The 22,914-nt window shown below is 43.4% G+C and overlaps 1 protein-coding gene across 10 annotated transcripts in view; it reads right to left on the bottom strand.

Moving 5' to 3' along the window:
- The window catches only part of IL36G (interleukin 36 gamma), a 172,844-nt gene that overhangs the window by 26,811 nt on the left and 123,119 nt on the right, over window positions 1-22,914 (bottom strand). For 4 of the 10 annotated variants that reach the window (XM_078444705.2, XM_078444702.2, XM_078444703.2 and 1 more), the window contains 3 exons: window positions 11,680-11,823; window positions 9,739-9,848; window positions 8,235-8,297 (listed from right to left, as the gene is read on the bottom strand). In XM_078444705.2, coding sequence (XP_078300831.1) covers window positions 8,235-8,297; window positions 9,739-9,817 — 142 coding nt within the window. In that variant the 5' untranslated portion in view covers window positions 9,818-9,848; window positions 11,680-11,823. The other 6 variants (XM_078444706.2, XM_078444710.2, XM_078444700.2 and 3 more) reach the window with 5 other exon arrangements.

Below are 22,914 nucleotides of genomic sequence, written 5' to 3'. Positions count from 1 at the left end.
ATTGTGTATGGCTGCATTTGTGCTACAGAGGCACAGCTGAGTAGTCATGACGGGGGCCATATGGCCTGTGAAACAGGAAAGATTTACTGTCTGGCCCTTTACAGAACAAGTTACGCATCCCTGGTCTAAATCATCTCCCAGTGGGATTTCCAAAGGACTCTGGAGTCAGAATAGTCAAAGAAAAAAACAAGGTCAGGAAAGTAGTTCTTCTGCTGATACAAACTTGTAAACATGACTCATCTTGTATCAGAAAATCTAGGAGGGGAGCTTAACTGCTATCAGAAACTGTATTGCCTGATGGTGCAAACTGTTTCCAATTAGGAGCCCAACCCTATAGAACAATGACTCTTCATCCTGGCCATATGTTAAAATCACTTGGGAGCTTTCAAAAAATACCAATGCCTGGGCACCTGCCAAACCAATTGAGGCAGTCACTGGGGATGGGACCCAGATCTGTAATTTTAAAGCTCCTCAGGTGACCTAAAGTCAGTAGGTGACACGAAGAGGGTACAAACCATAGATCCATGCTAAAGGTGTCATGTTTATGGAGTCAGAAACAAGGCTATGTTTGTTTATGTTTATATATAATTATATAGTATAAATGCTAATCCACAAGATAATCCTACCACATCAATCACATTTTATATGTGTTGCTTGAAGTAGACTCAATCATCAGTCCTATATGTGGGCTCATACCCTCTCCCGTGCAAAACCTGAATTCAACCACTGATGTTTGGTCATCTTCCCTATCAGAGGTGGCACAGGGACAAGTTCCTTGTCTAGAACTGTCCCTCACCCCCATTTCCCATAGGCTGGCTGACCAACTGAATCCCTAAACCCCCTATAGTCAGGCAGATCCTTGGTCACTGCTGCAGTTCGTCCTTCTCACTCAGACAGGCTCCACAGAGGTGGGCACAACCCCTCTGAATTTTCCTCAAGACTCCTGCCATCTCCATACCCTTCCTGACACAAAGCTGCTGCTCCTGGGTGCTTCCTGCCTCACCCCATCATCAGCACCCTTTCACTGTCCTCACCGTCGGTCCAGCTGGTGCCCAACACAGCAGAGATCCATGCCACCCGGGCATTGCTGATGTCATGGGCCCACCAGTGAAAGGGTGCAGAAGAGACGGTTATCAATACTAACACTACTACTACTACTAATGAACTTTCATTGAATCCCTTCTCATTCCTCATATCAATCCTATGTAAGATAACTTTTATGATCCCCATTTTACTGGTGGGCAAAATGAAAGTGGAGAAGTTTAGTAACTTGTTCAGATTGCAAACAACTGAACAGAAATTTGGCCCCAACAGAGTCTGACCCCAGAGTGGTGTGGTTAGTTACCAATGTTCCCTTACGAATGGGTCAATGAGTTAGAGTGAAAAACTAATGAGAGAAATACATATTGCCTGAGCCCAATGGGCAAAGTGGGGATTCAAGGCTGGTGAACTGAGGTATGTTCACTACTCACAATCTCTGGTACTGTTTTTCAGGAATAAAAATCAAATCCATAACCTTAGATATGCATACTATTCGAGACCCGAACCAGTAAGTTCTGGTTCTAGAAGGCAGGGTGCTCAAAGCAGTTCCAGACAAAAGCACCACAATCCCAGGTGACTCTCCACCTTGCTTTATTCAGCAGAAATGGTTCTCGTTCTCTCTCACTTCCCACCTGGCCTGTATAAAGCCACTCTCCCCATGCAGCCCTCAGCCACTCTCTTCTCTGGGATGGGCAAAGGACTGCCGCCTGGGGAACAGCCTCGAAGACCAGCTAGTGGTGGGCAAGAGTGGATGGCCCCAAAGGGGTTCTGGATCTAAAAGAAGCTTACGTGGAAGGGTTGGAAGGAAGAAGGAGCCAGGGGGAGAAGGAAATTCCAAGAATCGGAATGTTCTTGGCTCCTGGGCCAACTCAGGTGTAAGAATTTGATGACGGTGCTAAAGGAAAGAGGGTGTTGTACCAGAAATGTCAAGAGAAAAAAAAAAAAGATCATTTTTCTACGACTATGGCTGACCCAGTTTTCTGACTTTTTCCACAGACCTTTTATATATCAACTTCACACTCAGAGAAGCTCGTACCAAGAAAGATCACTTTTTTTTTTCATTGTCTCTAAAGGAGAGCCCTGTCCTTCCTGTGATAGAGTCAAAGAGCCAAAGCATCTCTCATTGCAAAGGAAGGTAAGAGATGTGGGAAAGAAATGTCCCCTGTCCTCCCAATTCAGAGAGGTGGGAAGCCTGACTGCTAAGGCTGAAAACCCAAACTTTAGCAAAGATTGCCTGATCTTTCCTTTTTTCCTTCACAAAGTAGCCTGGCTACCAAATAAATTCTCCTTTGTATTTCAGAAAAAGAACATCAAAGAACTGAACTCACTGAACAATGAGGATCCCTTCACCTTCCTTAAGGAACAGTTTGGCTCCTGTTTCACTTTGGAGTCAGCTGTGCATCCCAGATACTTTGTCTATACTTCCAACATACACACAGACAAACTGTGGGAGTGAGGAAAGATCTAGGGAAAGAAAAAAACACTCAATTCAAATTTGAAAACACCGATGTGAATCTCAATACAGGAGGAGACTGAATACACAAATATCTGGGACAACAGAACTCAAACCCTCAGCTTCTATAGCAATGGGCCCAGAGTCAGAAGTGTTCAATGGCTGCCAGCTTTTCTATTTTTGTCCTCACTTCCATTTCAGGACCAATCAGAGAAAGCCAACTATGCTCTTCAAACCAAGCACCTAGGATGCCCCAGCTCCAGCATCCCAGACCAACAACGCCAGTCAATAGGTACCTTTTTTACCATAAAGCTTACCCACTCCTCTGTCTGCCTTTGAATCACTGCCAAATGCAAGTGATGGAGGCTTGACTCCTCTGCTACAGCAAACTCTGAATAAATAGCTGCTGTGTGTTCTTTGAGTAGTCTTCATGATGAGACCTTCTCTAAAGTCCTGATATAGAAGGGAAGCCATTTTAGATTTCTAAGTCAGCATGACTGTACATAAACTTTGTTCCAACCCAAAGCCTGATTTATGGCCCATCAAATACACATTGTACACCTGCCTTGTAAATGCACAGCCTAAGGGAAACCACCTTGTCCTTAAGATCTCTATCTCCCTGCATTCCTTGACATTAAAACCTGTGATTCCTGCCTATATGTTAACCTGTTATCTTTTGGGCTTTTGCAAGCTGTAAAAAAGAATATAGCCCTGTAAAAACGGTTTATTCTCTGGAGCACGTTTTTCTCTGCGAAGAGGGTGTTTCCCAGGCAACTGTCCTAACTTAGGCTCAAATAAAACTCTCTTTCTTTAGAGATTCTAAAAGGTTTGTTCATTTTGTGTCAACATTTATCTCTATAGACAATAGCAAATAATAACATAGCTTCCCCCCCCATAACATGCTGTCTTCACCCAGCAAGCATGTGGGCTTTGCTTTCAGTGTCATTTGTCCCTTTATTTTTTTAAATGTATTTATTTAAAATCAAATGAGTTATCATACAGCATAGCATTGATTTCAGGAATAAAACCCAGTGATTCATGACTTACATATGACACCCAGTGCTCATCCCAACAAATGCCCTCCTCAATGCCCATCACCCATTAGGTCCATCCCCCCACCCAATGCCCCTCCAGCAACCCTCAGTTTGTTCTCTGTATTTAAGAGTCACTGGTGGTTTGCCTCCCTCTCTGTTTTTATCTTATTTTTTCCTTTCCTTCCCTTATGTTCATCTATTTTGTTTCTTAAATTCCACATATGAGTGAAAGCACACGGTATTTGTCTTTCTCTGACTTATTTCACTTAGCATAATACACTCTAGTTCCATACATATTGTTGCCAATGGCAAGATTTCATTCTTTTTGGTCATTGAGTGATACCCCTTTGAATCAGCACCCCTTTGAATCAGCATTTTTGTAAAGTGTATGTCATTTGGGCTATAAAAAGTAGAGTGTGGTTAATTACAAAGTTCTAGGTGAAATAAATTTCTGGGAAGTGATGATCTCAGTGCCTGTGGGTTTGCTGCCTTCCTAAACATGCCCAACCTCACCCAGGTGCTTCTGTTTTTCGAGATATAGCCAGGCTCTACTGGTTATCTCTTCCAGGAGGCCAGCCTGGACAATGCAAGCTCTGTAATAAGTGATCGTGTAGATGCTGGATGAATTCTAGGAAAGTTGGTCCAGCTGCAGGTGCATTGAGAGAGGTCCAGTGGGGTCCAGGGTCCAAGGGGTATGGCAAGGTACTGTCTTTGAGTCCCCCGTGGGGGAGGATGGGGCAGTGGGTGTGAACAGGTGGGAGGAACCAATAACAAAGAACCTGGAGAAGCTGCTTCTGGGAAACCTGAAGGCAGGCACAGGTCCCTCATGACTCATCAGGGTTTAGGTCCAAAGCAAGGCAAAGTCCAGATGCTAAAGTGGGGTTAGGCTGCCAGGCAGGCAATCAGGATAGGAACTCAGGAGGCAGGTACAAATTTGGGGGCAGGGGAGGTTGGAGGCTTATATGGGTTTGGTTTTTTCCTAGGCTGCATGTAACAGATCTAATGATTAAAGTCTGGGTGATTCCTACCTGCTCAAAAATTGTGATCTGCACTGGGAAAACCTAGTGAAAATTTGGAGTCTGGAGGTTGATGCCTCCTTTTGTTCTGTTGTTGATCTTTCCTCTTGTATACTTTTTTTTTTTTTAATTTTTATTAAAAAAATTTTTTTAACATTTATTTATTTTTGAGAGACAGAGAAAGAGCATGAGCAAAGGAGGGGCAGAGAGAGAAGGAGACACAGAACTTGAAGCAGGCTCCAAGCTATCAGCACCGAGACATGGGGCTCGAACTCATAAACCACGAGATCACGACCTGAGCCGAAGTCGGATGCTTAACCGACTGAGCCACCCAGGTGCCCCTCTGCTCGTATCCTTTAGAAAGGCAAACCCTGTTTGTATCATCTTAAGACGAAAGCCACCAGGTTACTGAAACACTATGCCTTTCCTTTAGAATTCAGTGAGCTATGCTATTACTTTCTAACTGAAAATCTTGATACACAATTAGCTTACTCATTTGATTTATCTGCTGATACAGAGTCCAAAACAACATGACTAATATCGAAAAATTAAAGTGACTTGATGAATAGCCAGATTTAACAATTCAATTGCCTTTTTCTTTGACTACAACCCAAAGAGAATGTATAATCAACATTACTTTGTAGTTACGATATTTTCAAGAATTCTCCACTTTGTATGGTAGCGTAAGTAACTTAACTAATATTTAATGTGTTTTGTTTGTGTTTATTTTCATTTTGGGAGTTCTAGCGACTGACACCTCTTGTTTGACAGTGGCATCGAGCCACCGATGTGTGTTGTGAGAGGTCCTTCAATTTCATTATGCAGCCTTGAGATAATTCGGAATGGGCTCAGATGAGATCATAAATATCCTTAGTCTGATACTGGCTGGAAGACGGACCGGACCTAACTCTTAAGGGACCATGCCTAGTACACTGGAATAAATATACTTATATATTTATTCTTGAAGGACCATGCTTCATAAAGATGTGGGGCCCCACATCTTATCTACTATGAAAGCAGCCACTTTGTAGCTTCTATGGCCCATGCATTAACAGTTGTCTTTCTCAGCCCTGCGGAGCTCCAATAAATAAATAAATAAATAAATAAATAAATAAATAAATAAAATTTTAAAAAAGAAAGAAAAAAAGGAGGGGGCGTGATTTGCAGTGAACTTAGATTGCAGGCGGCAGACCAGCCCCCTTCCTTAGCAAAGCAGTGTTTTCCCTCCATCTTGTTTGCTACCTGGTGAGTGCTGGTCTAAGTCCATCTTTCTCTTAAAGGATTTTGCTGACTGAGCCAGGAAGTAATTAGCACATACTAACATTACGAAATTCGCCTTGCTTTTCCTCTCCTTGGCAGTCTTTAGTAATATGTAGGCTACGGCTACAGTTCCAGAAAGCAGATCAGGGGCCAGGATCTGCTTTGGGGCTGTGTAAAGAATACGTTTCTCTCCCCATATTTCCAAGGAAGAGCTCCCTCCCACTCCCACCCATCCCCAGAGAACTGGTTGTCAAACATTTGCCAGCGCATCGCTAGGTGTGTGTCTGCTGGGATGGGGGTGGGGCGTGGCAGTTGGGCAAGCCACACAATCCACTGGAATGTGGGAAGAAACCACTAAATGTCAGTTCCTATTTTATTTAGTCTTTGTGAACTTTCTACTTTTGTGTAAGTTTCATAATGGACTAATGCCCATATTTCAAAACGGAGTGCCCTCAGTTTTGTTTCATTGATTGGGGTAACTAGGATCCAAAATGCTTGGAGGGCACCACTCCTAAGGCTATTATCTCTGTGCAGTTAACTCATTGCCAAGCAGAGTACAGGATGGATACGGGTCTTCTCCTTCTATTCCCAAGACACCTTCCTCTTGCCCTCACCTGCCTCACCCTACCCCAGGATCTTGGATGGGGGCAGGAGGAGTGACCAGCTATGAAAGGAACCTCTGATTAGGGTGCTTCTGTTCTTGCTACAGATTAAATTCCCTGAGATTGCCCTTTTACAGGCAATCCTTTCTAGCCCACATGCAAGGGTCTCAGCCCTAGCCCTCTACCTTCCTGTGGCCTCAAACATCACAGCCCACTCAAAATTTCTCCCACTCCAAGTCTTTCTGCCTTATAAGCAATTTAGCATGTAAACACTATGGTTTTAAAACCCGATGTAAACACATGGGTTATCCATTTTCACAGATAGGTTCAATCCAAATTCCCATCACTTACTACTTTAGGACCTAGGAAAAGTAACTGTATCTCTCTAAACTTCCTCCTCTGTGAGAAGGGGGTAATAATAGTATCTCCCTGGAGGGGGTATTGGGAAGATTAAAATGCTTATTCAAGCGAGTAGCACTTAGCCAGGTATCTGAGCCATATAAAAGACTCAGAACATGTTGATCTTTATTCTTCTTAACCCTCTTTCTTGCAGCCTGTCACTGGGGGCATCATGCTGTCAGCAAAGCCTTGGTGGGACAGATCCTTAGAGGGCCAGTGGAAGAGTAGAGTGGGGTGGGCGAGAAACTAGGTAGGAAGTACCTAGGAGACTACACAGGAAATCATCTGATGGGTGACATTTTAGGACCATGGACGCCTGGTCCCCCCTGCCCTGAGATTCCGGTTGGTCTGGGGAGACACCCACACATGCTCTGTACGTTGCATGTCCAGCACTAGCTTTGGGCTGTCTTCCTCTTAAATATTTCCAAAACCTGTCCTTCTTTTCCTTCTCTTTCCCTCCCATCACACCCTGAGTCGCGCCCCCCATCGTCTCACACTGAGGCTTGTGCCGGATCGTCGTTAACTGGTGTTCTCACACATCATTCCTGGCCTGACCTGCGTTCTTCAGACTCCCTTCTCAAGGCCACATCAGAGGTGTCCGTGTTTTACTGTGCTAGTAATTATCTCCTCTGGGGAGTCCGTTCTCAAACAACAGCGGGAGCAACAGCAGCAGTGGGAGCGGCAATAGTGCCTGACGCAACCTCCCTCGCAGAGTCGCGGGGGGCTGGCCGTACGCCTGTGTGCGCTCACCTCGGGTTTACCAGCGAGGAGGGTCACCCGCACTAGACCTGGGACTCAGGCTGAGGCCTCCCGACTCTGCCTGTGCAGAGGATGGTGACGGGGAGCCTTAAACCTGACTTGGGCAGACAGCGGTCACAGTACCTTTAAATTCCAGCATCTGTCACCAATACTGCCTGTGTCACCTGGGGCAGGCAGCCTCCCTCGCGCCTTTAGTTTCTGCCCTTGAAATTTCTTAAGGTTATTGTGAGGTTCATGCAGTAGCCTGTGATCTAGATCTGTGAGGGCAGCCAAGGCACGCTCCGCGGTGAGGGTTTCGCGTGCGCCCTCTGCTGGTCAAGTTTCTGTTTTTCGTAAATTCTTTGAGAAGGTCCGCCTTGCCAGCCTCATGGCAAAGGTCAGAAGAAGGGCATGGAAGAGTCCTAGGCTCAAAACCTTTCTTCTCCTGGGCCACTCAGTGATATGTGTTCCCTGCACCTCTCTGGAAAGCCCGAGGCCCATCCAGGGTTCATCTTTCTTACTGACCCTCCTGAGATTCGTTTCCACAAAGGAAAAGCCTTCGGCCTCATCCCAGCACCCTTAGGTACCCCCAGCCTCTGATCCTCTGACGCCCCTACGAGAACATCGTGGCACCAGCCTCGTGCCCACCCTCATCTGTCGCCACCCTCATTGGTTCACCCAGGGGCCTTACTTGAATAGGGAGAGCTTTGTGAGGTGAGGCTCATGTCTGGCTCCAGGGGGCTTCTGTCCAAGTCTGGAATCAGAGACAGTGAGGTTAGCACATGACAATTGGGATTTTCCAGGGATTCAGGAACATCAGGGGCCATTTAATGCTTTACTTATTGTTGTATGTTTTGAGAAACGCTAAAGCAAAGAGTAATGACAAAAAATAGCCTTCCTGGTCAAAAATGGTAGAAATGGAGATGAAATAGAACGAACTCAGTTTCTGGATGCAGAACTCTGTAGAAGCCTTAGTTATTAAAAACACATGCATTGCATTAATTCAGGGGGTATAGGATACATTGCCCACAGTACTCTGAGAGTAATCTGGAAGCTTCTAGCTGATAAAACATTAAGTTTGAGAAATGCCTGAATGAAATCCCTGGTCACAATCCAAACAACCTTTGCACATGGAGAGCACATAGCACCTAGGGAAGAAGAAAACCCAAACGCTGTGCTCTGGTATGAAGGCAGTCTTGGCCTTGCCCACTGCTTGGCTGTAGTGACTTGCCTTGTAGTGTACTTGACTGCCTCTCACCGCTCTGAGCCTTCCCTTCCTTGTCTGTCCCTCCAGCTCCGACAGTCGATGCTTCTAAGAAGCAGGAAGACTGCACCTTGGTGAGGAAAGATGGTGGAAGGTGGAGCTGCCCCAGACTCAGTTCAGACAGAGACTCTCAAGGATTGTGTTGGAAGTCAGAGGAAGCCTTTACTGCTTCCACACATGCCACAAACAACGGCAGAGTTAGGAGTCGATATCACCATTTGGAGTTCCCCAAGGTTGCATAATTATAGTATCTGGTGCTTGGACCTTCCTGGTGTCCACTCCTGCTGCCTAAGGGACAGGAGGTGCATGGTGGCCTCCACATGGCCTGTGTTCCAAGAGCAGGAGCAGCGCTTTCCAAACCTCTCTGTTGGCAGATCCATATTTGTCAGACAAATGTCTTACTTTTAGTTTGGGAATTCTGATTTCCACGTGTGAGTTGAAGGCCCCTGTTACGTGCCCCTCCCTTCACACTTCATGCACTAGACAGTCATTTGGGTCAAAAGCCTCCTCTTTTCATATGCCTTGAGCCAACACCAACACCAGAGTGCCTTCTTCCATGGGATGATCGAAAGTCCTGAGCCAGGGTACTTTTCCCACCCGAGACCCAGACAACTCCTTCTACTGCAGGGCCTTCTCCTCTGCCTGGGCAGGCTGGGGGAGGATTCAGAACCATCCAGCTGGTTCACTTCGAACCCCCAGATCTCCGGGTTAAGGTGATCTGTTTATCACCTTATGCACCTAGGCACCCATGACAGAGCTTCATTTTCCCTTCAAGGACTTCTCTGGTCTAATGCATTTGCCAGAGAAGTTCTCAAAGGTCACTTACCATGCAAGGTCAACAGGGAGGAACCGGTCTGTACACAGACCTACAAGGTCCTGCTTTAGGAGTTATGTTTTGGTCCTGGTATGGATGCTTTTGCAAGAATCTTACCTTCTGAGCAGCACTGGGGCTCGTCTCCTTCCTGGTCTTCAGACTCCATTTTCACACTTGAGTCCTCCAAAAATGACATATTTAACACAATGAAATGACTCAACAGGAACCTGGGATTAAAGGCAGGAAGGAGGTCAGTTATGACACTTCCGAACCCAGGAAACCTTGCTGGGCACCACAAGTGCTTAGTAGGCCATCAGCCTTGCTCTCTGCTCAGAAATGTTTGCTGTGTCCAGGAAGGCCTTGTAAGAATGGACCATGCTCCTCCTATCACTCCTTCTTTGATTTTTGGACAGCAATGCTTTCTAAACAGTGGGTCACAATATCATTTTCATGGATCCTGACAACATTTGATAAAAATGAAACAGAAAGCTCAAAGTGTATTGCTCTAGTCCTGGGATTACCAAACTAACTACAGACCACAGGACAAATCTGTCCCACTGCCTATTTTTTTTTTAAGTAAAGTTTTATTGGAACACAGCCGTGTCCTTTTTTACATGTTGTCTACGGCTGCTTTCTGGCTTCAACAGCAGAGATGAGTATTTGAAAGACAGATCATCTGGTCAGCAAAGCCTAAAATGCTGCTGTCCCAACATTTACAGAAAAAGTTTGCCAACCCTCTGCTGTAGTCTAATCTTTGCAAAGAAAGGCAGGTTTTTTTTGTTTTGTTTGTTTGTTTGTTTGTTTGTTTGTTTTTGTAGCCTCTTGTCATAGAAAACTGAGCCTCCAAAGGTCCCAGGAGGCTCAGCTCCTAATGTCTTGGGGAAGGGATGACACAGGAGCTCTTCACTGGGAGGACTTGGAGGAGAGAGATTTCTAAACACCCCTCAATTCTGCAAGTCACATTTCACTCACTTCACAAAGAACTTTCCCCAACATTAGTTCAGAGAAGGAAGTGAGGCAATAATTGCTATCTCCATTATATAGATGAAAAACCCAAAGGTAGTAAATTCTCAAGGGTCACACCACTTTTAGTTTGCAGAGATGGGCAGTTTGTGTGGAAGCCCAATCCCTTGAGAAGGGCTTAGGAGCGGGACAAAGGGGGCTAAATGGTTTTGCAAAAATAAAAAATGGCAAGGAAAGGCTCCAGGGCTTGGCAGCAAGGACAGTGAATGATAGGATGGCCACAGTGAAGGATGGCCACTGGGTGGCTCTAGGGGGTGGGGACACCCGACAGATCTTTAAGGACATGGAGAGTCACCACTTGAGTTTAAGTTATTTGCTATTTGGCTGCATTCCCCACATCTACAAAGCACAAATCTCTTTGCAGTTTGGGGCTAGATCAAGGGACACAGGGAATTGGTGGCACTGGAGAAGTCAGAGAATCTGGCAGTCACATGACATTAGACAAAGAAATGTCTGGCAGAAATGTAGGTACTAAAATACATGAAGACAGTGGTGGTCCTGGTGGGGGACAGAATGATGCCCACAGGCTGAAGTACTTGGGAGATCCCTGTGAGCCACTTCTGGAATTTCCCACCTGTATCCAAATAAATGCAGGTGGTTTCCCCAGAGCTCCCTAGAGAAGCGGTGCATTCAGCCATCTGAGATCCATGTCTTTTCACCTAAGAACACTCAAAATATTTAGGGTCCCCAAATCTCTTTTCTGAAGACCAGTACTTTCTAGATTCTTCTTCTCTAGCAGCTGAAAGCAGAGAAAGCTAGCATTAGCAGGGCTGGCAAGTTTCCTAAGCTCAGCGTCTGCCTGGCCCTCCAGCAATGCCCCACTTATCGGCAGAAGCCCCCCTGGAAGACATTCAGGCTGCTCATGGGGCTGAGAGCAAGGTGGTCTGGGCAGGTGTCAGAGATATCACTTAGAAAGTCAAGAAATCCACAGAAGGGCATGCTTCTAATGGGAAAAAAAGCAAGGCAGGTCCAGATGCTGTTCTGCTTCCCCATCTATGTCAACTGGTCTCTTGAACCCGCATCAGTACCACCTACCTGCGGCAAGGGTCCCCACGCTCTGTGGCTCCTGGAGCTCTGCTTGTCTTCTCCCTTCAGAATCTCTGATGTGGAGGGGCCAGGTCTGGTCCTCGTTTTGAAGAATCGGTTTGGGAGTGTGTATGCAAATGTAGCAGCACATTCCTTTATCCAATAATAAGCAGCATCTTAGGTATCAGTCATTACTCATTGCCTGCCATTTTCCACCCCAAAGGAATAAACAAATTCCTGTGGAGTAGTGTCACTCTGCCAAGGACTGTGCCACATCCATTCAACACGTTTCAAGGCACTTGAGACAGGCTGTGTGGCTGCCGGTCCAGTGCAACAGCGAAGGTGTAGGAAAGAGACACGAACGAAAGGAAAGGGGAGATGCAGTGTCCAGCCCGGACACCGAGCCTGGGAGGTGTGGGCAAGTCCTTGTCCTCATGGTGGTTCTTTACCCCAGTCCCAGAGTTCAGCCAGGTGGGGCCCCACGTCCCAGAGAAAAACACTGTCCTTTCACCTCTCCTTAAAGAGCACTCCAGGACATCACTGACACCCCCATCCACATCTCCTCTGTTCACTCTTCTTCAATGGGGACATGCAACACATCCCCAGCGGACCTTCCTTGATCAAGCCCACCAAGAACTGGCTTCTTCCTACAGCCTGTTGGCTATTTACTTATTATTATTATTATATTTTTTTTTTGGCATTGCATTGCATTTGCTCTTGTCAGTCAATAAGTATGGTTGTGTTTTACAATGCTAAAAACAGCTGGTGCACTCAGAGGAAAATCCACGTGACCAAGCAAGGTCATAGCCACTGGGTCACCAGCAACAGCACAATAGCACAGGGGCAACAGTAACAGCCACCACGGTCCTCTGTGTGCTCTCAGTAATCCAGGGCTGGACTAAGCCCCCTGCATTCCTTATGTCCCCAAATCCTGTGCTGATTCCTGGGGCTGGGGCTGTCCTCCCAGCTTCCACTGTAAAAGCCAGAGCGGTCTACCGAGGTTAAGCAATTTCCCTGAGATCACGAACTGAGTTCCAGGCAGCCTAGGCTTTTCTGAGAATGTTGCAGCTCTGTCTTTTAAATGGGGCACAGACTAGGGTCTTATCTTCAAACCTTCTTCCATGCTCACATCTACATAACACGCAATGACAGGAATGTGTCTGACAAATTATTTTCCTTCCCTATTTACAATGCATCCTGCCTTTCCTAGTCAAGATGATATCTCAAATAGTATTTCATCTCATCAGTACTTTTCTATGTTATTTTTAACTGCCGCAGGGTATTTCATTATTGGTCTAAAGATCTGAAAAATGTGATTCCCTTGATAGCTGGAATAGAAATCTCTAAATTGTCTATTAAATGCCTAATATAGAGAGATCTTCAGAGAATTTCTTGATAAGCCTTTGGGATAGGGATGAGATTGTGAAGGAAAATGTGAAGTTAAAAAATGGGAAACCCAACTGAGTATAAATTCTGTCATCCAACAGTCAAAGAATTAGAATGTTACTGAAATCGGTTTGATTCCTGCATCCTGCATCACCATAGGATGCTGGCACTTCTCATGATTTGTCCAGGCACGTACAGCAGGAGAGGCAGCAAGGTGAATTCCCTGCCGTAGAACTAGCCAGGCCTGAGGAGCTGGACAGTGCTTGAGGAACAGAGACAGCTGCAGACGCCCACAGGAGACATGCAGCCTGCAGTCCAGAACATAGTGGCCAAAGGAGAGTGGGAATGCTCTGTGGGAAGGCTCCCACACAGATAGCACCAGGTCCCAACAGATGGGAGGGCACAGCAATAAGGAATCCAGGTCAGGTGGTAGCCACATACCCAGCAGACCATCCAACCAGCATCTGAGAGGCCCATAAGCAAGGCCTCATCATTGGCACGAGGTTCAGGAGACTGGCAACTTTCAAGAGTCCATAGTGTTAAGTAGTGAGTAGGAGCGAATCCAGAATAGAAAACAGAGTAAGAAAGCAGAGAAAATTATGTAAGTTCATGTTTGCCATAGGAAAGTTTTTGGAAGTCATTAAAGGGATGGCTGCAATCCCCATTATTAGTGTTGCTATTAGCTAAAATCTCCTGACTGCCAGTCTGCTCCCTTTCTTTAAAAAAAAAAAAAAAATGTTTATTTTGAGAGAGTGAGAGAGAGATAGGGAGGGGTAGAGAGAGAATCCCAAGCAGGCTTCCCACTGTCAGTGCATCGCCCGATGTGGGACTCAATCCCACAAACCTCGAGATCATGACCTGAGCCAAAATCAGGAGTCGGATGCTTAACAACTCAGCCACCCACCCGCCCCCAGTCTGCTCCTTTCAACCTTACATTTTTTCCACCAACGTCTGCATGTAAATGTTTGACATGTATTCTGTAGTTGTTATGTACAGTATTTTATACATGACCATGAAGTCAGATGTATTAATTCTATTGAGCAGATCCTCTCTATCCTCACTGTTATCTTTTATTCTATCAATTATGTAAGGGGGATATTAAGATCTCCTACTATGCTGTAGATTCATAGATTTATTTTTATCTTGATTTCGGCATTTTGAAGCCATGTTAATTAGGTGCATATAAATTTATAATTTTTATATCTCTCTGGTGATCTGAGACTTTTATCTCTAAGGAGAAATCCTCTTTATCTCTACGAATGCTTATTGTCTTAAAGTCTACTTTGTCAGATACAGAAGACTTTTAATTAGTATTTGTGTGGTATATCTTTTCTCATCCTTTTCCTTTCAATGTTCTCCACCCTTATGCTTTAGATGTATCTAAAGCAAACAGCATATAATTCAGTTCTTTTTGCTTTGCGTAATCAACATTATCATACAAACCACTTACATCAACTCTAAAACATCATGGATTATAAGATACACCAAAGTTTTATAGATCAATAAGAAAGAGAAATGCCACCAATTAAACCATGTCATAACATCTCAACAACAGCCCTATCAAATGCACAGATCAATCATACCAGCTTCTCCATGCGGCAAATTTTCTTTCATCAATTCCAAGGAATTTGGCGATTTCTCTTGTTTTACATTGCACATATCTCAGAAGCAAAGTATAAAGAGCTTCATCTACTTGTGGGTAGCCTCTTTTTTGGGTCTCTGAAAGTTGTTGGTATTTGGCAAAAAAAAAAAAGCTTCATTAAAATTACCTGTTTACCCCACTACTCAGTTTCCATGCCAAGTCAGAGGGCATCTTTTTGAAACATTTTCAGCAGAAATTAAACTCAACACATGTAATAACAATGATCCACAAAACTCAACTGATGACCAAGAAAAAAAAACTCTGACAAGTTAACACACCCTGACAGGGTTCATATGATGCCATAGCCTGTCATGTGTTTCCCAATTTCAGAAATATAAAAATATAAGTAAATGTGTGTCTTTTTTTTAATGTTTATTTATTTATTTATTAAAAATGTTTTTAATATTTATTTTTGAGAGAGACAGAGCATGAGCAGAAGAGGGCAGAGAGAGAGGGAGACACAGAATTCGAAGCAGGCTCCAGGCTCTGAGATGTCAGCACAGAGCCCGATGAGGGGCTCAAACTCACCAGGTCATGGGATCATGACCTGAGCGAAAGCCAGACACTTAACCGACTGAGCCACCCAGGCCCCCTTAATGCTTATTTATTTTTGAGGGAGAGAGAGAGACAGAGCACAAGCGGGGGAGGGACAGAGAGAGAGGGAAACACAGAATCTGAAGCAGGCTCCAGGCTCTGAGCTGTCAGTGGGGCTTGAACTTGTGAATCACAAGATTTGAGAACTCGTGAGCCGAAGTAGATGCTCAAGTGACTGAGCTGCCCAGGCACTCCTTGTGTGTCTTAAAATCAATGAAATAGAGCATTTGGGTTTAAAAACCTACCGCTGTTATGGTGGTTTTTTTCATTACTCCTATTCTGTTTCTCCTCCCCCTTCTTGCTTTCTTTTGGTTTGAATATTTTTTATCATTCCATTTCTCTCCCTACTAGTCTGAAATGTATATACCTCTATATTTATTTTCAACTCTTTTGGTGCTTATCCTAGAAGTACCCCATGTATCCTTAAGATTCATGCTAATGAAGAACTTTATTCTCTTCTCAGACAATTCAAGGATGGCAGAACACCTCCATCTACCTCAACTTTGCCCAATTAAAAAAAATTTAAGTTTATTTATTTATATTGAGAGAGACAGAGACAGCACATGAGTAGGGGAAGGGCAGAAAGAGACAGGGGGGGAGAGAGAGAGACTCACAAGCAGACTCCATGCTGTCAGCACAGAGCCTGACATAGGGCTCGAACTCATGAACGGTGAGATCATGACCTGAGCAGAAATCAAGAGTCGGATGCTAAACCAACTGACCCACCCAGGTGCCCCAACTTTGTCCAATTTCTATGCTTCTACTGTCACATGTTTTAATTCCATATACTTTCAAAACTACGTATTTTATCATCATCATCATCATTATTATTATTATTTCATAGCATGAGAGTTAATTTCCTTTTGCCCACATATTTAGTAATCTTCTTGGTTTGTCATTTCTTCTTATATCTATATCTTCCATCTGGGATCATTTTCTTTATACCTGAAGTACATACTTTAGAACCGCATTGTCTAATATGGCAGCCACCAGCCACAGGTGGCTATTTAAATGTAAAGTAAGTAAAACTGAATAAAATTTAAAATTCAGTTCCTTGGCCTCATTAGAGGCACATTTCAAGTGCTCAGTAGCCACAAGTGGCTAATGGCTACTGCACAACAAACATAGAGAACATTTTCGTCATGTCTGAAAGTTTGTACTGATAGTGCTTAGCTCCAGCTTCCTTTCTGGAAGGCCTTATAGCAGTGAACACCCTCTGTTTTCGTTTAGCAGAATATACCCTTAATTCTCCTTCATTCCCAAATTTCCAAGTTCATCATTACCACTGGGAAGCTCCCGTGGGTTCTCCGCCCGTATCAAGATACTTCTGCAGGTCCCGCTGTCCTACCATTTGCCTCAAGGAACGTCCAGTCCCTGTCAAAAGGCAATCTTAAAAAACTCACGTGGAATCTGGATTTTTTTTCCCCAGGGAAAAAGTCTTCTCCATGGGGTCGGAGATTAGTAAAATGTCACTATTGCAGCTGGGAATAAATAAAAAAGGAACTGAGTGGGATTTTGTGGATGAGACTGGGAAGCCAATCATCACTTACTACGTTTTTTTTTTTCCTATCAGAAAATGCATCTTACATTCCAAACTCACTCACATATGAGCTTTTGGAAACTTCAGGGAGCCTGTGGCCCTTGTCTCCTAAGAGGGGCCCACACACACAGCAGGTAGATGGTGAGAAACTGTTAGAATTTCTAATTATACAACAGTAGGAAAGTACCAAATATATACAACTTTTTAAAAAAGCAAGCATTAAAAAATGTGTGCTCAAAAATTTCACTGTTTGAGTGATGATGATTTCAAAACTGTAGGTCTTTTTATATTTGGGGGGCGTGGGTTAAAATATAAAATTAAATAAATATAAAATTAAATTTATCAAATATAAAATTTAAGTACAAAAGTATTTAAATTAATTGAATTTATTTTATTTACTTCACTTCATTTTTTTAAATCCCAGGCTGGAATGCACACTGTAGCAAAAAGAATCTAAGTGTATTAGGAAGGTATGAAATAACATCACTGAAGGGAGTGGTTGAGAAAGGTGCTGACCCAAAGCAACTCTGGAAATGAGCGACGCGTGTAAGACAAAAGGCAAAGACACTGTACATAAGCCCTGCACACAGATGGTAAAGTTGTAGCCCATGGAGTATGGAGCACAAGTGAACAGCTTTGAAACCAGTATACATGGGTTCTGGAATCGGACAGTTAAGCAAGTGAATGGTGGATGGTAGCAGACAGGTTTCTCACTATTACAGTGAGAACTTACAGACAAGCATGGGGAAAAGGCTAATGTGATCCATGTGGTAATGGGTTAGAGTTAGGGACATCAGTATGAACTCAGGGTTAGCTTAATATAGTATAGATGGCTACAAATAGAAATATTTATAAATATGTATATAGGCCTGAGTTGGTAGACACATGTATGCTTCCTTGCTCGGTCAGCTGGGAGAGCCTAGAAGCAATGATTCCCCAGGACAGTAAGCATAGCTAGTGCCCAGTTGATACTTTTTAATACAATTCTCTAACAAAAAGAATTAAGGCTCCTTGGGAAAATGTCTGAAATTCTAGGGCTGGATCAGGAAATGTGCAAGATGAGCCTAGAGTGCCACTTGGAGCTCCAGAAAGGAAAGGGGGCACGGGGAGAGGCAATAATTAGATATGTCAAAGGGACACCGGAGCCAGCTGAAGGGTTTCCAGTGGCCAAAGCTGGAACAATTTGAGCAATAAAATAAATAACATAGCATTGGATTAGAACTGAAAGTATAAAATAAATATCCGTGAGTCCATACTGATGTAAATAAATGATTGAATAAATAAATAAATGGGGAAAGCAGACAAATCTCTCTGCAGAGGAAACCCAAATAATTTATGTATATACTTTCTCCCTTAAAGAGGTGGAACATTAGGGGCACCTGGGTGGCTCAGCCGGTTAAGCATCTGACTTCAGCTCAGGTCATGATGTCATGTCTCATGGGTTCGTCCCCCACTCATTCTCTGTCTCTCTGTCTCTCAAAAAAATAAACGTTAAAAAAAAAAGAACAGGTGGAACATAACTCCCCATATCTCAGGTGTGCACTGACCTATATTGACTCCCTTCCAAGGAATACAGTGTTAAGGGGGTGGGGGGTCGTAATATAACAGCGGAGGAATCGGAGAGACACTTCCTCAGTCAGCTGATCAAGGCTAAGGTCAACACTGATAAGTCATGTTGATAACATGTAGTTTTGATATGATGTCATAAGACTGGTACTTTACCTCTATGGTCTTCCTCTCAAAAGCCTGTAACTCCAGTTTAATCATAAGAAAAATATGAGGCAAACCCCAACTGAAGGAAAATCTACAAAATACCTCAAACTGTCAAAGTCATTAAAACACAAAGGTCTGAGAAACTGTTACAGTCAAGAGGGACCTAAGAAGATAGGATGACTAATTATAATGTGGATGGGATCCTAGAATGATAAAAGGACTTTAGATAAAAACTAATAAAATCTGAATAAAGTATGTATTTTAGTTAATAAAAATGTATCAATATTATTTGTTCATTCATCATGACAAATTGCCCCTAATAATGTAAAATGTTAACAATAGAGGAAATTGAGTGTGGGATAAATGAGTATTCTCTGCACTATCTTCAAAACTTTTCTATAAACGTAAAACTATGCTAAAATAAAATGTATATTAATTTTTTTAAATATTCAATCTTTTGCTAAAACCCATATGACTTTTTATACTTTGGGGTTTGGAATCATGTGGCACATATCCATTTTTTTAAAGATAATAACAATAAATGCAAATTCTCACCTCCTTACACCCTGAGCTTCTGATTTAGCAGGCCCAGGGGTAAGCCCAGAAATAGACTTTCTTACAAAGCTCCCCAAGTGATCCTGGTGCAGGTGGTTCAGGTCATATTTTGCAAAACAAAATATGTTTTATTTAAAAGTATGATAAAGTGGGGCGCCTGGGTGGCTCAGTTGGTTGAGCGTCCGACTTCGGCTCAGGTCATGAACTCGCGGTTTGTGGGTTTGAGCCCTGCATCAGGCTCTGTGCTGACAGCTTGGAGCCTGGAGCCTGCTTTGGATTCCGTGTCTCCCTCTCTCTCTCTGCCCCTCCCCTGCTCATGCTCTGTCTCTCTCTGTCTCTCAAAAATAAACAAATGTTAAAAAAATTTTTTTTTAAGTGTGATAAAGTGTATGACAGAGCTGAGAGCTATTTGGGGTAATTGGGACCTAGCAGTCTGCATGAACAGTGTTTGGTCTAGCCTCAAATACAGACCATTATCAGCATCCTACTACAATAAAGAAAAAAAAATGTGACATGACTCTGAGAACAACAGCATCAGAGAGGAATCCAATACTTTAAAAACAAAACCAAACAACAACAACAACAAACTGTAGTTGCATTTTCAGCACTGCTAAACTCATTCATTCACACATTCATTCATTTCATTTTCAAAAACTTATTTGCATGAGGTATGGTGCTAAATGCTAGAAATAAAGATGGTGAGCAAATGCAGACACCACCCCTACCCTTGAAGGAATTGTAGTCTAGTGGGAGATACAAACGTCAATCAAAGTTCCACCCAGGCAAATGAAAAACAACTCCTAGGACAAGTGCTGTGAGATAGAAGAGCCCAGCTTATCATAGGGATTTGGGGCCAGGGGAGAGAGAGGATTCTCCGAGCAGTGACTCTTGAACTGAGATCTAAAGAGGATCCAGGGTTTAACTAGCCCCAGAGGGAAGGTTGTAGCTCTCTGGAGGATCATAATGTTTGTTATTAACATTAGAATAAGCAAAAGCAGCGCAAAGACGGAGCAATGAGGACTCCGTGAGAATCGCTACATCTCTGTATCTGGCAGGTTAGCATGTCTTACAGATACCTCTTCTGTGTGCCTTTAATCACCATGCTCTCCTTCCACATAGAGGAAAAGGATCGCTGCCCCAGAAACAAAGAGCTCATGGCACCTACTTTTCTTCCTCCCCCCGCTCCGTCCTCTGGCATCCATAAAGCCAGTTCCCTGACAAAAACTAAAATAAATTGTTCATGAAGATCTACTTGCAAGATAAGGCTTTGGGCACACCCAGGGCATTCTACTGCTCAGAATTCAGCAAAAAGTATAAGGTGTCCTATTCCTTCCTTCATCTGCTCATGAATTGTGCTCAGCTTGAGGTCCATCGAGGTAAGAGCTGTGAGGTGGGGGTGTCATGATACTGAGAAGAGTATTTCAAAATGTCAGGAAAAAATACATATTTAACCACACGAAGGCCTTCCAAGTTAACCCAGAGGCCAGGTCTCTCTCCTTTTAGGTGGAATTCTGTCAGCTCTGTGCGGTGTGGTCTGATGATCTTGTACTAAGCAGAAGTCATGACTGACCATTGCATGGTTTTAACACATGGTTTAAAACATAAGCTAATTATTGCTTCATAGTCAGTTTTGTTCATAAAAATCTATCAAAATATACTGTAGAGTTGGAGGAATAAAAGCATAATTCAACAAGTTTCAGTAGTGCAAAGACAGGGAACACTGACAAAGCAGAGAGAACTGGCTTCGAATCCTGGCTTCTGCGCCAGCTCTGTGACCTTACTCACCTCAGCTTTTCCAACCCAAACTTCTCCTGTTGTGAAGTAAGATCATGTTGGCCTCTCTGGGCAACTGTAATGATGAGAGGTACAGCACATAACACAGGGCCTGAGCAGAGGTGGGCAGGTCACAGGTGGCGTGACGGTGATACTGATGATGATGACAATGATGATGCTGAAGATGATAACGATGACAATGATGATGACGATGGTGATGGAAATACTAATGATGATGATGGTGGCGGTGGAAATAGTGATGATGATGATGATGATGATGGGGATGGTAATCGTAATAGTAATGATGATGATGATGGGGATGCGGATGGGGTGGGGGTGGGCATGGCAATAATGATGACTTCCCATCTACAGAGATTCTGGACCAATTGGTTTAGGATGAGGTTCAGGCAACCTAATTAAAGTACTAATTTAAAGCTAGTTTAAAGCTCGAATTTAATCACTTCTCGGCCCTTTGACTAAGATCAAGTGTACTATCTGGTCTTACCAGTTTAAAGTACTAATTTAAAGCTCCCCAGATGACTCTAATACAGAGCCAGTGTTGACAACCACTGCCCTAGACCAGCAGTCCTTAAACTCTTTGATCTCAAGACCTCGCTTTACTCTCACATGTTATTAAAATCACAAAGAAGTTTGTTTTAAAACAGAATTCAAAACACAAAAACATACATATACGTCTTTCATTAGCCATCAGAGCAATGACATCATCATATGTCATAGATAGAGCCTCTGGAACACTCCCCTGGACACACATTTAAAAATGAGAGGGAGAAAGGGTAATAATGCCTTAAATTGTTATAAGAATAGTTTGGACCTCATGGGCCTCCTGATGCTGCCTCAGACTAAGCTTTTTACACCTAAGTATTGCCCTCTGCAGCCCCCTTTCCCCAACATTGCATGTGCACACGCATGCACGCGTGCACGTGCGCACACACACACACCCTGTCAGCCTCCATTCCTGGCTCTCCACCACACCTAGAAAAGGAATCACACCCGTTGGCTCTCAGTCAATAGAAGACCATCAAATTCCACAGAGTCTGATAGACTGATCATTAGAAAGAGAATGTGCTAAAGCTTTCCTCAGCTCTGGCTGCTTAAAAAAAAAAACATGAAAGATTTGCAAAGTAAATGAACAGTGTAAACAAGATTGCAAGATCTGCATGGGCAAATAAACTGTTTTTATGCACCCTCGGACTCTGGAAACAGACTAGACACTGAGCACATAATTGCTTGAACAATCACACATTACCTTCATGGCTGGCAATACAAACAAAACATTGTCGGCTGACCCAGATAAGTAGCAAAGGTTGCAAATTGGCCACCCTTGGGAAAGATTAGAGTCACAGACAAGTTCATCTGGCCCACCCAGTGTTATTTCAAAATACTGATTAGTTCCCACATTAAAAACAAAGAGAGCTCACATTTTTAAAAATCTAGATTTTTGGCTATTTTTTAAAAATCTGGTAATACTAAGGCTGTGTTTCCACAGAGGGCTGGAGCAGAGTGGTAATTTCCCCCTTCAGATGGTGCTTGGGTTTCTTTCTTATCCCAACCCACGTCTTTCAATTATATCACCTGTCATGCCCACCAGGTACTATATTTGGGGTTATACATTCTTGAAACAAATACAACAGCCTTTGTTTAGAAAGCTCATGGATCCTGAAGGCCTCTCTTTTTGTTTAAGCTATTGTAGTAAGGTTAAACTCACTCCATTTACACACAGATCAGGATTACTATAACTTCGACTATCCAGAAGATCCTCTGAGATTTGATAGGCATGAAGGAGGCCTCCAAGAAGCCAAGAGAGTGGACATAAAGTCCATGCAACTTCCTCCAGGTAAAGGTGTCACTCTTGGCCAATTTTCTTCTATTTCACACACACAGTTCTATAAGCTTTGTTCCAATCATATTTTTTAGTTCAGGGATGAAAATAATTTGGAGAAAAAAAAATAGTCTGTGAACATAAGAATGGCATCCCCCAAACCTCCCCCGACCAAAAACAAAACACACAGTCCGAGGAATT

The sequence above is a fragment of the Panthera onca genome, chromosome A3, assembly GCF_046562875.1.
Source record: "Panthera onca isolate mPanOnc1 chromosome A3, mPanOnc1 haplotype 2, whole genome shotgun sequence".
Taxonomy (NCBI): domain Eukaryota; kingdom Metazoa; phylum Chordata; class Mammalia; order Carnivora; family Felidae; genus Panthera; species Panthera onca.
The sequence above is the reverse complement of the archived record's forward strand: the minus strand, read 5'-3'. Positions and strand labels throughout refer to the sequence as shown.